At 49.4% G+C, this 15449-nt stretch overlaps 1 protein-coding gene across 1 annotated transcript in view; it reads left to right on the top strand.

The window, feature by feature from the left end:
• SFXN5 (sideroflexin 5) overlaps nt 1-14641 on the top strand; it is a 123724-nt gene extending 109083 nt beyond the window's left edge. Inside the window, exon 14 of the mRNA XM_054065879.1 lies at nt 14336-14641. Within this exon, the coding sequence (XP_053921854.1) occupies nt 14336-14413 (78 nt within the window). The 3' untranslated portion in view covers nt 14414-14641. The remainder of the gene's footprint in view (nt 1-14335) is intronic.
• Nucleotides 14642-15449: the final 808 nt, after the last annotated feature.

The raw sequence follows: 15449 nt of genomic DNA, 5'->3' as shown, positions 1-15449 counted from the left end.
CACCCTCGTTGTGAAGAAATTCTTCCTTATGTCAAGCCTAAATCTGCCCCTCTCCAGTTTATCTCCATTGCCCTTCGTCCTTATCACCACAAGCCTTTGTGAACAGCCTCTCCCTACATTTCTTGTAGCCCCTTTCAGGTACTGGAAGCTGCTCTAAGGTCTCCTCGGAGTCTTCTCTTCCCCAGGCTGAACAAGCCCAACTGTCTCATCCTGTCCTCCTATGGGAGGTGCTCCAGCCCTCTGATCATCTTTGTTGCCTCCTCTGGACCCGTTCCAACAGCTCCATTTCCTTATGTTGAGGATTTCAGAACTGGACACAATACACCAGGTGAGGTCTCCAGATGGAGGTTGGGATCCTGAGCAACCTACTTAGCACCTTTAAAGCAATGAGGACATCCTTAAATCCTGCGATATTTCCTCCTAAATAGCTCAAGAATTGCAGGGCTTGGTGTTCTCACCAAATAGCAACAAATGTTCTCTTCCTCGACAGAACTGCTGGGAGGTGTTCTTACCAGAACGGACTCAGTTTTTTCTTTTCATTGGAGGAAGCTTGCCACCTTCATCGCGTCTCCATTCAAAACCAGGATCTTCTTCTAAAACAGAAGAGATGTCTCTAGCTCTTGTTGTGAATGCCTTTCATTCCAGCAAGGAGCAGTGACCCTAAACTCTGCAATTTTGGGTGTTCTCAAGATCGTATTTCAGGTGTGCTGATGAGTCTTCCATCCATCGTTTGGCTTGAATGTTCCCCACAGCGTCTACATCGTGTAATGTGAGGCTTCTTCCTTGAGGCCAGGAAGAAGTTCCTTTTGCCCTGCATGCTATAGTCTGAATGCCTTGCGCAGACAGCTTTGGGACGAAGTCCTCTCCTTAAGAAGGCTTCGTTCATCATGAGGTTGGGTCATCTGAGATCGGCTCCACCTTTCTGGAGCTCCTGTAGAGCTTAATTTATTGTGGCCAATTGAGTGTTTACTTCGTGAGCACTTGCCTCCTACACATGAGCAGACCTTCTTCTCTAGAGTAAAAGCGAAACGGCATCTTAGCACCTGCAGAGGCCTTTTTGTGTGGTTCTTCACTTCATGGAAGACACATCATGCTGTGGTTTTAGCCTCTCTCCATCACAGCTTCACTTTGATTCTTTGTTCTGGTTTGTGTTTGAACTTCTAGGTCGGTGTAGGCAGTGATTTTGTGGTACTCGTGACTTACCCCTTGGTCCCTTGTGAAGCGCTGCAGAACAAGGTGCCGTGTTCACCAGGGATGGAAGACGGCACCTCCTGGATAGCAGCAACTGGGTGAAAGGAAGGAGAGCCCTTTGCTTCCTTGGATTGCTGGAGAGACCTGGAGATGTTTCTTTGCTTTGGAAGACAGACAGAAAGAAATTTTTTGATCTTGCTGTTTGAAACCTTGTGGTTTCATGGGCAGGGACACCTCCAACTGGATCAGGTTGCTCAAAGCCCCATCCAGCCTGGTCTTGAACACCACTGGGGCAACCTGGGCCAGAGTCTTCCCACCCTCACAGGCAAACATTTCTTCCTAAGATCTCATCTCAATCTCCCCACTTGCAGCTTAAAACCTTATGGTTTGAAAGCCTTTATTTGGGGTTTTTTTTTTTTGTTGCTTTTTTTAATACTTGAGGTTTCTGGTGCTGTGAGCAGCTCTCTTCTTTCTTGGAAGACTCAAACTTGCAATTTTGCAATGACTTGAAGACGTTCTCATGCGAGGGGGTGCTGGTTGACAGCCGACTGAATATGAGCCAGCAGTGTGCCCAGGTGGCCAAGAAGGCCAATGGCATCTTGGCTTGTATCAGAAATGGGGTCACCAGCAGGTCCAGGGAGGTGATTCTCCCTCTGTACTCAGCACTGGTGAGACCGCACCTTGAATACTGTGTTCAGTTCTGGGCCCCTCACCACAAGAAGGATGTTGAGGCTCTGGAGCGTGTCCAGAGAAGAGCAACGAAGCTGGTGAAGGGCTGGAGAACAAGTCTGACGAGGAGCGGCTGAGAGAGCTGGGGGTGTTCAGCCTTGAGAAGAGGAGGCTGAGGGGAGACCTTATTGCTCTCTACAACTACCTGAAAGGAGGTTGTGGAGAGGAGGGAGCTGGGCTCTTCTCCCAAGGGACAGAGGACAGGACAAGAGGGAATGGCCTGAAGCTCCGTCAGGGGAGATTCAGGTTGGGTATCAGAAAAAAATTCTTCACAGAAAGAGTCATTGGGCACTGGAACAGCTGCCCAGGGAGGGGGTCGAGTCGCCTTTCCTGGAGGTGTTTAAGGAACGGGTGGATGAAGTGCTTAGGGACATGGTTTAGGGAGTGTTAGGAATGGTTGGACTCGATGATCCAATGGGTCCTTTCCAACCTTGTGATTCTGTGATTCTGTGATTCTGTGATTCTGTGAGGGGCTGACCTTTCCATCTGTTTATAAAGCTGGAAGACTTGAGAGGGTCTGAGATCTGTGTGAGCCCAGTCCTAACCAAGCTCCTAGGAGTGGCTTTCACTCGTCTCACCATTCTCTGTTCATCATTGATCTCATCTTGAGTCGCCAGAAGTGTTCCCATGAAGAAATGGAAGGTTAGAGCTGGTATCTTACCAGTGGACTGGTTTGGGGTGGTGAATGACCACAGAGGATGGAGCACAGCAATGAGACGCGGCTGTTGAACCGCTCTGCTGCAGGACAGGCAGGGACACGCCGAGCCATTGAAGCTACCTCGCAGCCTTAGGTGCCTGCTCTCGTATATCATCCTCCTGCCTGCTGACACTGTTCCACCACTCGTTTCTCAAGTCCCGGAAACAAATGTGCCGCTGGGCGTGGAGAGCTCATTGCCAGTGGGCAGTTGTGCTGTCCTCCAGCCTGGTCGGGCAGGAGCCTAAAATGCCTTATTTTTCTTCTTCTCGTCAATTAATGGCTTTAAATTGGAAGGAGGAAGATTTAGACTAGACATTAGGAAGAGATTCTTGATGCTGAGGGTGGGGGAGCCCTGGAACAGGTTGCCCAGAGAAGCTGTGGCTGCCCCATCCCTGGAGGTGTTCAAGGCCAGGTTGGATGGGGCTTGGAGCAGCCTGATCCAGTGGGAGGTGTCCCTGGACACCTCCAGTTGGAACTGGATGGGCTTTGAGGTCCCTTCCAACCCAATCCATTCCATGATTCTATGATTCTATGATTAAAATAATGGGATTTTTTTGGTATGCATAGTATTTTTCTTTAGAGAAGCTGTGATACACTAATATGCAGTTCCTGCAGGTGAAGTTAAAAACAGACTTTGACGATCATAGACTCATAGAATCATGGAATGGTTTGGGTTGGAAGGGACCTCAAAGCCCATCCAGTTCCACCCCCTGCTATGGACAGGGACACCTCCCACTGGATCAGATTAATCAAAGCCCCATCCAACCTGGCCTTGAACACCTCCAGGGATGGGGCAGCCACAGCTCCTCTGGGCAACCTGGGCCAGGGCCTACACACCCTCATCATGAAGAACTTCTTCCTAATGTTTAATCTAAATCTTCCCCCTTCCATCTTAAAGCCATTCCCCCTCGTCCTATCACTCCATGTCCTTGTAAAAAGCCTCTCTCCAGCTTTCCTGGAGCCCCTTTCAGTACTGGAAGCTGCTCTAACGTCTCCCTGGAGCCTTCTCCAGGCTGAACAACCCCAACTCTCTCAGCTTGTCCACACATGGGGAAACTTTCACTGCTGTAGAAGTGGCTTTAGGTGTAATTCGGCACCCCTGTAAAGTAAGGAATTATCAAGCAGTCCAGGTAATTTGCAGTTTCTTGTTTGACTCCAAATCTTGAACTCCTACCATGTGTCTGGTGGGTGGGCAACCTCTTAAATCCCTGCTGTGTAATGGCTTCAGGAGGGATTTCACATAAACCGTTCTGAATTGAAGGGATCTATCCTTTCTCTGGAGATGGTGAACCAAGAGAGACCTGCATGTTCTCTGATAGGCACTTTGGTCACATTTCCACCGCAGACATCTCTCAGTGCTAAACTCTGGTTGAACAGAGTCAGAACTGGCTTTGAAAAAGACCATTGCTTGAAATGGATTTTCTCCCCTCCTTGAAACAATAAAAAGGAGGAAAGTTGGGACTGTTTGGCTGTTCTGGCTCTTATTTTGTTCAGACTTTTCCATATTTTGCCATAGATGCGTTGAACACCAGCATCCACCTCGAGCTGTAGGAGACAGGAGAAAGCAGAGGGTCTTCTCAGCGCAGGCTGGAAAGGGTCTGAAGGTGACACCACACTTATCCCGCGATGACATCCGTTAGATATAAAGTATGGCAGTGACAGGGTTAGTGCCGCAAGCTATTCGCACTCTATCACATCTGCTGACACCTCTGCACCGTCCCCTGCAAACGTCACTGCTTTTAGCGAAGCACAAACTGCAAAGTGTCAGCAGCACCTTGGGTGCCATCAGGTTTCTGTATCGAGATGAGCAGGATTACTCCTCAACAGAAGAAGGAGATGGAACTGTTGGAACAGGTCCAGAGGAGGCTTGGAAGATGATGCGAGGGCTGGAGCACCTCTGCTCTGAGCACAGGCTGAGAGAGGTGGGGTTGTTCGACCTAGAGAAGAGAAGGCTATGGGGAGACCTCAGAGCAGCTTCCAGTACCTGAAAGGGGCTCCAGGAAAGCTGGGGAGGGACTTTTTCCAAGGGCCTGAAGTGATAGGATGACAGAGAATGGCTTTAAATTGGAAGGGGAGGGGTCTAGAATAGACATTAGGAAGAAATTCTTGATGCTGAGGAAGCGAGACGCTGGCCCGGGTTGTCCAGAGAAGTCGTGGCTGCCCCATCCCTGGAGGTGTTCAGGCCCAGGTTGGATGGAGCTTTGAGCAAACTGGTCCAGTGGGAGGTGTCCCTGCCCAAGGTAGAGGGTGGGAACTGAATGGGCTTTGAAGTCCCTTCCAACCCAAACCATTGTGTGATTCTGTGATTCCTGATGCTCAACAGATGTTTGCATTGAGATGTGCAGCTGCTTTGGAGACTGCTGGGGGTTGAAGATGCTACTGCCCTCACCTTAAATGGGAACAACTGACTATCCTGAGACAGAACAGAGAAGTTTATTGGATTTATGGGTCCCCTGTGGGACACCAATTTCATAGAGTTATAGAACATCTTGGGTTAGAAGGGATGTTTAAAAAGCATCCCGTCCAAACCCTTGCCATGAGCAAGGACACCTTCCACTGGATCAGGTCCCTTCCAACGTGACCTTGAATGTTTCCATCAATGGGGCATCATCATGTGTGCCATGCGCATTGCCAGCTCATGTTGAGCTTCTCATCCACCTGCACCCCCAAGTCCTTCTCCCCAGGCCTGCTCCCAATCCGTTCTCTGTGCTTGGGCTTGCCCAGGTGATGGCAAACTTCTTCTGGTGGTCTCTTCTCTGCCCTGGACCACACCTTTGCACACCCCAGGTTGTCTGGACATGCCGTGCAGATTCACAGCCTTCCTGGCACTCTGCTTAGAGCGTGTATGGATGCTGCCCAACTGGAGAGGCTGCTTCCTTGGTGGTAGCCCCAGCTGGAAGAGCACATCTGCCCAGCTCCGGTGGCCAGGGAGCATCACAGTCTCTTAGGGAATGTCCCTGGGTGCAGTCACATACCTTGGTGTGAGACAAAAGGAGGTGATGAAAGCATGGACAGTGAGAAAGGAGCCCGTGCTTAGAAGCGCTTGGTGCCTCCACACCAGCAGGTGGGCAGCTCTTTGATCCCTGCATTTTGGGGGGCTCCAGCTCTCCCTCCCTGCCCCAACCCAGAGTTGGCACTTCTTTGGGGAAGGTGGATGGTGTCAAATCCCCAGATGGGCTCCCACTGACCCACCAGGCTCTCCCGTGGTGGGAGATCTTAGGAAAGAAGTGCTTCCCTAGCCCAGCTTGTCCAGAGCAGTGGTGGCTGCCCCATCCCTGGAAGTGTTCAAGGCCAGGTTGGATGGGACTTGGAGCAACCTGATCCAGTGGGAGGTGTCCCTGCCCATGGCAGGAGGTGGAACTGATAGAGCTGTAAGGTCCCTTCCAACTCAAACCATTCCATGATTCTAAGATTTCCCAAATTCTCTCTACTGGCAGATCACCTTTGGTTGGCCATAGAACCACAGAATTTCCAAGAGCTACTCCTTAGCAAAGACTGCTTTCCCCCTCTCATTTCTTAGTGGGTGGATCCATGGAGAGCATTTTAATGTTTGATGTCTGGGAAAAGCTTTGGAAAGAGTTCATTTGAACAGAGGAGGAAAAAAAATCTTGCTGTCATTAAACCATTCAGGATACATTTTCCAGTTTTGGAAAGCCTTATAAAATTAAACACGGGTTCAGATTTGTGATTTTTGGCCCCATCAGCATTATTTCAGCTACTGTCAATTAAAAGAAGATGTGAAATAGCTAAAAGCGGAACATTTAGGCAGCCTTACCATGGGAACAAGACCTTCAAAAACCCAATCAAGTTGGCATTTAACCCTGAGTAAGCAAATTAAACCATATTTAATGAGTTTAACTCTCTTCTCAGCAGAGTTGTGTTAGGTGACCATGTGCTGAAGGTGAAAGGAAGCCTTGCTAGACCTGTACTGGAATTCTTTCACACTGTGGTTGCACCAAGATGCAAGTAGAGGTGCCTGGTGATCGTGCTGTGGCTGACGAGCAGTTGCTCATCTATCCAAGGAAAAACATGATCTTTCTTCATGGAGGATAGAGCAGAGCCTGTTAGCAGGGCTGGATGTGCCCCACCTCTCCGTCTAGCTGTGCACGGAGCCCACCACCTTGGAAGCAACAGCTGCTGGTCCTTCACAGTGCTTCATGGTGCCATTTATTAACCACAGTCGTTATTGCACCCGACGAAGCTTCGCTAGAAATCATAGAACCGTAAAATCATAGAACCGTAGAATGGTTTGGGTTGGAAAGGACCTTAATGATCATCCCGTTCCAACCTCCTTACCATGGGCAGATACACTTGTCTTGCTTGGCACTGCCCTCAGCCGTTGCCCTGATGTCTACTGGCCCAGGAGGAGAAGGCAGAAGGCTGCTGGAAGGACTGGGAGAGCCCTCCCAGGCTCCAAACTGGCACCACCACCTCACCTCCTCACTGGCATCGCCAAGGCAGCAGCAGAAGATGCTGTGACCAGCCTGCTCCTCCCTTCCCCCACCCCCCAGTGCAGCATCCGTCAGTCCGCATGACCCTCCCCCTACCAAAATTGGCTGCTTTCTTCCTTCTTCTCCACCCCCCTCCCTTTTTTTTTGGCTGAGTGATGAGCTGTATGCCAAATCCATCTGCTCCTGTCTCCCCTAGCTGCCTTCCATATCATTACAGGATCCCTGGCAGCAAGCCTAGACCGATCTCTCTCCCTGCACTCTTCGGAGCACATTCCTTTCTACACCTTTTCCCGAGCTGGGATAGAAATGAGTATCAACCCCAAACAAAAAGCATCTGCTTTCTGCCTGCTTCTGCTTCACTGGACGCGCATGTACGCTACACCCGTGTCAGCAGCCAATGCAAAACACACACAACCCCCAACCTCGTCGCCCCGCATCCAACATGGGCTGACGAAACTTTGGGTGCCGGGAGCCTGCCTCACACCCTCTCCCTCTCCGTCTCCGCAGCACCAGCTGTGACCACCGCACCATTTGTTCCTCCAGCCCACGCCAGCACTCGGAGCCAGTTCTTTATCACCCCAATTAGCCTTGTCTGTGCTGATGAGAGGAGAGAGGCTTCCACTGCAAGGCAGGGATGGGGGGAAGAGAGCTGGCGTGCGGTGGGCACCGCGAGAGGCGATTCCTTCTACGGCGGCTTTGTTCCCCGGGAGGGATGGATTTCACCAGGTCACCGCTAAAAAGCCGGCGTTGTCATCCCAGAAGGTCAACAGTGTCCGGGCTGCATCCAAAGCAGCGTGGCCACCAGGGTGAGGGAGGGGATTCTGCCTCTCTATTCCTCTCTTGGGAGACCCCACCTGGAGTTTGGTGTCCAGTTCTGAAATCCTCAACATAAGAAGGAGATGGAACTGTTGGAATGAGTCCAGAGGAGGCTACAGAGATAGTTGAGGGCTGGAGCACCTCCCATACGAGGACAGGCTGAGAGAGTTGGGTTTGTTCAGCCTGGAGAAGAGAAGGCTCTGGGGAGACCTTACAGCGACCTTCCAGAACCTGAAGGGGCTCCAGGAAAGCTGGAGAGGGACTGTTCACAAAGGCTTGTGGGGATAGGATGAGGGGATGGGTATAAACTGGGAAGGGGCAGATTTAGTCTTGATATAAGGAAGAATTTCTTCACCATGAGAGTGCTGAGGCACTGGCCCAGGTTGCCCAGGGAAGTTGTGTCTGCCCCATCCCTGGAGGTGTTCAAGACCAGGTTGGATGGGGCCTTGGGCAGCCTGAGCCAGTGGGAGGTGTCCCTGCCCATGGCAGAGGGATGGAACTGGATGGGCCTTAAGGTCCCTTCCAAACTATTCTATGATTCTGCCTGCATGACCTGGGTGATGCTGGTTTATAAACAGTTGCTTGAATGAGGTCAGGGGACATGGCTCCAGGGTTCCTCTCCTCCTCTGGCACAGCTTGAGGCCATTCCGCTTTGTCCTGTTCACTGTCACTTGGGAGAAGAGGCCATCATAGAATGTCCTGAGTTGGAAGGGACCCACAAGGATCATCGAGTCTGACTCTTGCCCTTGCATAGGACAACCCAGACATTCACACCACTCTTCATGGACTTTGCTCTCTTCTGGAGGAGAGTGGAGCATCCTCAGGCCACGCCAGCTCCCAGGTGTTGTGATGAGCTGTGGCCACCACTGGCCACATTTCTGGATGAATTTGGCGGCACGCCTTGACTGTGTCTCCAGTGAGGACTGAGATCCCTGCACCTATAGCAAAGCTTCCAGTAGCCTCACAGAGAGATGAAGCAGATCCTCCTCTTCCACTGCCTCTTTGTAGTGTCTCCCATGCTGATGTGTCAGGATTCTGAGTAGTCAATGCTGCACCAATGCCCAAAAGCCTGGGTTTTTTCCCCCAAACGAGCCCTTTTTAGCACTTTCTTGGGTGGTGCTCTTACACCATGGTTCCTGCATTGCTATTGTGAGCTTGCATCCCTTCTGGACTTCTCTTCTCCTGGATTCCTTCTTGAAGGCCCTTTTCTGGTAGGCACCTCAGCGCTGCCATCCCAGAGCCAGGAAGGGGATCCATCCTTTGCTGAAGCACAAGCAGATGTACCTTATTGGGAGGAGGAGGAGAGACACAATTCAAGCCCAGTCCCGTGGTGGGCACTCAGTTTGGAAAGACAAAATCACCCCATATAGAATGGAGCAGGTACCATCAGGGTAGTCTCAACAGGGTTGAACCCGTTCTGCAGAACACCTGCCATGGCAGGCGTTCCTTGTTGGAGGATTCCCAGCAGGTCATGACCAGGAAGCTCCCTGCTGGAGGTCTTCTTTGAAGATGAGACACAAGAAACTTAACAAGAAACTCTGTGGTCTCCAGATCCATGCCTCAAGTCTGTGTCCAGTAGAAGGTTGGCCAAACAGGTCCAGGGTGCTTTACAGCTAGAATTGCAATCTGCACCAAAATAGGTGGAATTGCACTCTCCAGCAAAAAAAAACGTGAGCGATTCAAAGTCAGCCAGAAGGGAATCTGCAGAGATTGCTCCAGTTCAACCAGTCACCATCCAGCAAATTTATTCCACATCTTCCCAGGCTTTGGAAAAGGGTTTAAGTGAGCTCAGTAATGTGCAGCTCCAAACCAACACTTCTGATTGGTTGTATCTTCTTTCAAGACCTTCAGAGGAGTCCCTGACCACATGTCCATCTTGCATTAGGCGTTCAGTCCTTTATGTTTCTGCTCAGACACCAAAATCTGTCTCTGAACTGTCACAGTGCAATCCTGTCCCTCCTAAAGCCGTCCCATCTAACAGCCTTGCCATGAATGAAGAGCTCAGCTGTGCAGGAGATCATAGAATCATAGAATTGTTTGGTTGGAAAAGACCTTTGAGCTCATCGAGTCCAACCATATGTGTCCACTACTAAAGCAGATCCTTGAGCACCTCATCTGCCCGGCTGTTAAACCCTTCCAGGGATGGGGACTCCACCACCTCCCTGGGAGCCTCTGCCAGGGCTTCAGAACCCTTTCCATAAACAATTTTTTCCTGATGTCTAATCTGAATCTGCCCTGGTGCAACTTGAGGTCATGGAGGCCGTTGCTCTCCTGGACCCATGGGAAGAAAGTTGAAAGGACCTACAAGCGATTATCTCATCTGTCTCCTTCCACCAAGACAAACTTAATTCTGCTTAAACTATTCTTGATGTGTTTCATCTAATCTGTGCTGAAAACTTCCCACCACAGAGACACCACACCTTCCCCAAGCGTTTGGTTGCAATACTTTACTCCTTCCCACCAGGATATTCTTCCTGCTGTTCAGCTTGGATCTTACTCGATGCTTTTTGAATTGTGTCCCAGGATGGTGCGAACAAAACATTTCTCCTGTCTTCTGTGCTGTAGCCTCTTGCACACGCAAATACCACCATGCCTCCCTTGAACTTCTCTCTTTTAGACTCAGCACATCCAAGTCATCATCATAGAATCATCTTGGAATGGTTTGGGTTGGAAGAGACCTCAAAGCCCATCCAGTTCCACCCCCCTTCCATGGGCAGGGACACCTCCCACTGTGTCAGGTTGCTCAAAGCCTTGTGCAGCCTGACCTTGAACACCTCCAAGTCCTCCACCTTTCCCCACAAGTCTTGCTTTCAGACCTCTAATATGGGGTCCATCAAGGTAGACGTGACTTTCCTCGAAGCTCCCACCTCTCCAGCCTCCATTGGAGAGGAATGGACTGTGGTGGCTCTCCATTAGCTTTCTGTGGAGACATCCCAGTAGATGGTTGGGTTTTATTCTGTTTGAGCTGCCCCACGTCCCCAAGCTTTCTTCACCAAAACAGTTCTCAGGCCCTGGCAGAGGCTGCCCAGGGAAGTGGTGGAGTCTCCATCCCTGGAGGTGTTTAAAAGCTGGGTAGATGAGGTGCTCAGGGATCTGATTTAGTAGCGGACAGATAGAGTTGGACTCAATGATCTCAAAGATCTTTTCCAACCAAGCAATTCCATGACTCCATGATCTCCTGCGCAGCTAAGCTCTTCATTCATGGCTTAGGTGGGATGGCTTTAGGAGGGACAGGATTGTGCTTTACGGTCTTTCCTGGGATCTGGTTTAGGAGTGGACAGGTGCGGTTGGATTTGATGATCTCAAAGGTCTTTTCCAACCAAGCGATTCTTTCATTTGACCCCCAAATCCTCCAAGGCTGTATCAACACCAACGTGAATGGTCAAGTTTGGACCATCCAATTCCAGTTGATTTTAAAGCTTCCCACCTCGATATTTTCATACCAATGGATGAAACCACCCAGCCTTGATGCTTGGAGCTTTTCTTTCCGTTTCTGGAAAGGAAAGAAGAAAACAATAGGAAGAAAAAGCTGCGTCAGAGCCAGGCAGAGCGGTGTTAATCCTCCCTCAAAATGGATCCGGTCTACGTGAGAATCGCCTCTCCTGCACCTTTGCTGGGTGCCCTCCCCGGCACGACGCTTCGCTTGGTGTTTCAGCGCAGAAAGCAATGGTGAAGTTGCTAATAATGGCACTAAAAGAAAATATGCTACATCTGTTATGGATAGCAGTACAAAATTAGCTGATCACACCTCTGACACCCAAGATGTCTTCACTTAAAATACTCGTTGGCTTTTCCTTTACATAATTTGCTGATTATATTTAAAAGAAATACAATTTTGCAATTACTGTTCTTTCTGGTGCGCTATCTATGCATCATTTTCTTTTTATGTTTATATATTTCTCCTTCATTAGTGCAGTCTGAAGGGTGATTAGATCCCTTCAAACATTTTACAGAGGTTAAACGTTGATTAAGATTTAATTATTACTGTAAATAGCTTGGAATGACATATGGTGCAAAAACCTGACATATGTGCATTTGAATAAATGAAGTGCTATTTCCCATGATGCTTCAGTAGCTGTTTAACAGCTTTGCTGAAGGGTTATGTTGCACCTCATGTTAAGATTGCTTTGATGTTATATTTTGTTGGGTTTTTGCAGCTGAAAGCTAAGAACAGTTTTTCCAGTTTTTAAAAACATTGAATATTTTAAATACCTAAATTGTTTTGCACAAATTTTTGCTAATTTGTCTAACTAGGTTAAACATTTTCAAAAGCATTTCGATTTTAACGTGGGTTCCTAGCATTGTGTCAGCAACAGCGGCAACTCAATGTATAGGAGTCCTAAAAGTCTCATCTTCCAAGGTGCCCGGTCCCCACCGGAAGCGGGATCTTTGCTTGCTGCAGGAACCTGGAGCACCACAGAGCAGAGAATCAGGGAATGGGTTGGGTTGGAAGGGACCTCAAAACCCATCCAGTTCCAACCCCCGGCCATGGGCAGGGACACCTCCCACTGGATCAGGTTGCTAAAAGCTGCATCCAACCTGGCCTTGAACACCTCCAGGGATGGGGCAGCCACAGCTTCTCTGGGCAACCTGGGCCAGGGCTCACCACCTTCATTATGGAGAATTTCTTCCAAATATCTAATCTAAATCTTCCCTCTTCCAATTTAAAGCCACCTCCCTCTATCCTATCACTCCAAGGCCTTGGAAGATGTCCCTCCTCAGCTTTCCTGGAGCCCCTTCAGGCACTACAATCCACTCTAAGGTCTCCCCGGAGTCTTCTATTCTCCAGGTTGAACAACCCCAACTCTGTCAGCCTGACCATAGCAGAGCTGCTCCAGCCCTTAGATCGTCTTCATGACCTCCTCTGGACCCTTTCCAACAGTTCCATCTCCTTCTTATATTGGGGATTCCAGAACTGGACACAGGACTCCAGGTGGGGTCTCACACGAGAGGGGCAGAATCCCCTCCCTTGCCCTGCTGGCCACACTTCTGCTGCTGCAGCCCAGGACGTGTCCCTCCCCAGCTTTCCTGGAGCACCTTCAGATACTGAAAGCTGCTCTACGGTCTCCCCGGAGCCTTCTCTTCTCCAAGTTGAACAACCCCAACTCTCTCGGTCTGGCCTCACAGCAGAGGTGCTCCTGGTGGTCCATGTTGGGAATGATTTCAGAGCAAGGGAAAGCTTTGTGCGAAGACCATGAAAGGGAAAAATAGGAAAGGGTTGGAGGTTTCATGGAGACAGAGAAAGGGGTAGGTAGATTTGAGCTGTGATCCATCCTCGTTGGAGACTATAGAGCCCTGATCTAGGAGACACATGAGGGGGTGTGGTCCCCTCATGTCACCATGGCTTTGCTGGGTCCCTGTGGGCGCAGATTGCAGCTTTGAGGATTGGATTCCGTCTAGCGCCAAAGGAACCTTGGCTGTGGGAGAAGGAAGGGATGTCTCCTGGAAAATGATGAGTGGGTTCCATTTGATTGTCAGAGACGCTCTATAATTCATTGACTATTGCAAAGGAGAGAGGGTGTGTCATTTTGTGTAATAGAAGTCAGTCCAAAGATGGCTGTTTTGAAGCTTGAGCAGGGTAAAGCATATTAAAATCACATGGAAAAGGCATGATTGACTTTGTATTATTTACATATTATGCTTCTCCACGCTGATGTAATGCCCCATAGAATCATAGAAGGGTTTGGGTTGGAAGGAACTTTAAAGCCCATCCAGTTGCACCCCCTGCCATGGGCAGGAACACCTCCCACTGGCTCAGGCTGCCCAAGGCCTCATCCAACCTGGAGTTGAACACCTCCAGGGATGGGGCAGCCACAACTTCCCTGGGCAACCTGGGCCAGGGCCTCACCACTCTCATGGTGAAGAAATTCTTCCTTATGTCTAATCTAAATCTGCCCCTCTCCAGTTTATACCCATTGCCCCTCGTCCTGTTACCACAGGTCTTTGTGAACAGTCCCTCCTCAGCTTTCTTGTAGCCCCTTTCAGGTACTGGAAGGTTGCTATAAGATCTCCTTGGAGTCTTCTCCAGGCTGAACAAGCCAAACTCCCTCTGCCTGTCCTCGTATGAGAGGTGCTCCACCCCTCGGATCATCTCCTCTGGACCCATTCCAACAGTTCTATCTCCTTCTTATGTTGAGGATTCCAGAACTGCACACAACAATCCTGCAGATGAGGTCTCCCAAGAGAGGAATAGAGGGGCAGAATCCCCTCCCTCCCTGCTGGCCACTCTGCTTTGGATGCAGCCCAGGACACGGTTGGCCTTCTGGGCTGTGAGTGAACCATTCCATGATTGTATGAATGTATTGATCTATTGTACTCCCGTTGCAGCACACCGATGGTCTTTGAGATGGTCGTTGAGTCCAGCCCTACCTGCCCACTGCTAAATCGTATCTCTGAGTTTACCTCTCCTGATCTTACCTCTTCTGATCTTACCTCTTCTTTGATTTCACAGATTGAGACATCTCGGCTGGAGCCAGAAATCGCAATGGCCACCACCAGTAAGACTGTAGTCTACAATAAAGGATTGTAAGTGGAAGCGGACAATCTCAGCCCAGAAGATTCGGGGAGGGGAAAGGGAGATGCCTGACTGGGAAAAAAAAAAAAAAAGGAAAAGCGCAACAAGATAAATCAAATAATAGAGCGCAGTGATAGTAACGTATTACTGCTCCCGGCGATCCGGGAGTAAATTAACACTTGCAGAGAACTGACACCTCACACCAGTCAAGAAAGATTAATATTAAAAAAGATAAATTAGCAACAGGAGCAGTGACAAAAAAAAAAATCACATTCAAACACTTTAGAGAAGTAGCTAAAGAACCTCAGAACTTACTAGCACTGCATGGAGGGATGTTTAACGGCGTGTTTACATGGTTATACCTAACTACATCAACGTAGGCTTCACCAAGCAGACTTTGTTTTCGATGCGAATTAACTCTCCGCACTGATACCGCAAAAGTAATTCCGTAGAGATCAAGAGGTGCACGGATGTGAAGCGCTTGGTAGGGTGTTTGAGAAGTGTTCTGTGTTGATTTCATGCCGATCCTGCCCCACCGATCGTGCTCAAAAGCAGCCTTCCATGGTTCGACGTGCAACGCTGTTGACGCAGCGAAGGTCCATCCATCCCTCCTCCTTCTGCTGATGGTCCTGGTGGCTCCTGCCATTCATTGCCTTTGCAAAACTTTGTGTCGCAGGAGCAAACCGACAGATGTCTCCACAAGGGCTTTTGCCCGAGGTTCAAGATACTGGAAAGCCAATGTGTCCACACATTGAGTAGGAAGGGATCTTCTAGCAAAAATGTGATCCATCTGCTTTTTTCCTTGGCACAGACACAAGGGATGTTGACCCTCTAAATATAAGGTTGTTAATATAAGCTAATTGGCTAAGTAACGCTTTGGTAAACCAGTTGGCTGAGGACACAGTATGCTTTAACTTTTGGTGAGCCCTGAAGTGGTCAAGCAATTAGACTAGAAAATGGTGGCAGATCCCTTCCAACTGGAACTGTTCTCCTTATCCTTATTTCTCTACTCTCCTTTCCTCTCCACTCTTTCTCCTATCTTCTCTTTTCC

This window comes from Cuculus canorus, chromosome 4 (assembly GCF_017976375.1).
Source record: "Cuculus canorus isolate bCucCan1 chromosome 4, bCucCan1.pri, whole genome shotgun sequence".
In the NCBI taxonomy this organism is placed as follows: domain Eukaryota; kingdom Metazoa; phylum Chordata; class Aves; order Cuculiformes; family Cuculidae; genus Cuculus; species Cuculus canorus.
The sequence above is the reverse complement of the archived record's forward strand: the minus strand, read 5'-3'. Positions and strand labels throughout refer to the sequence as shown.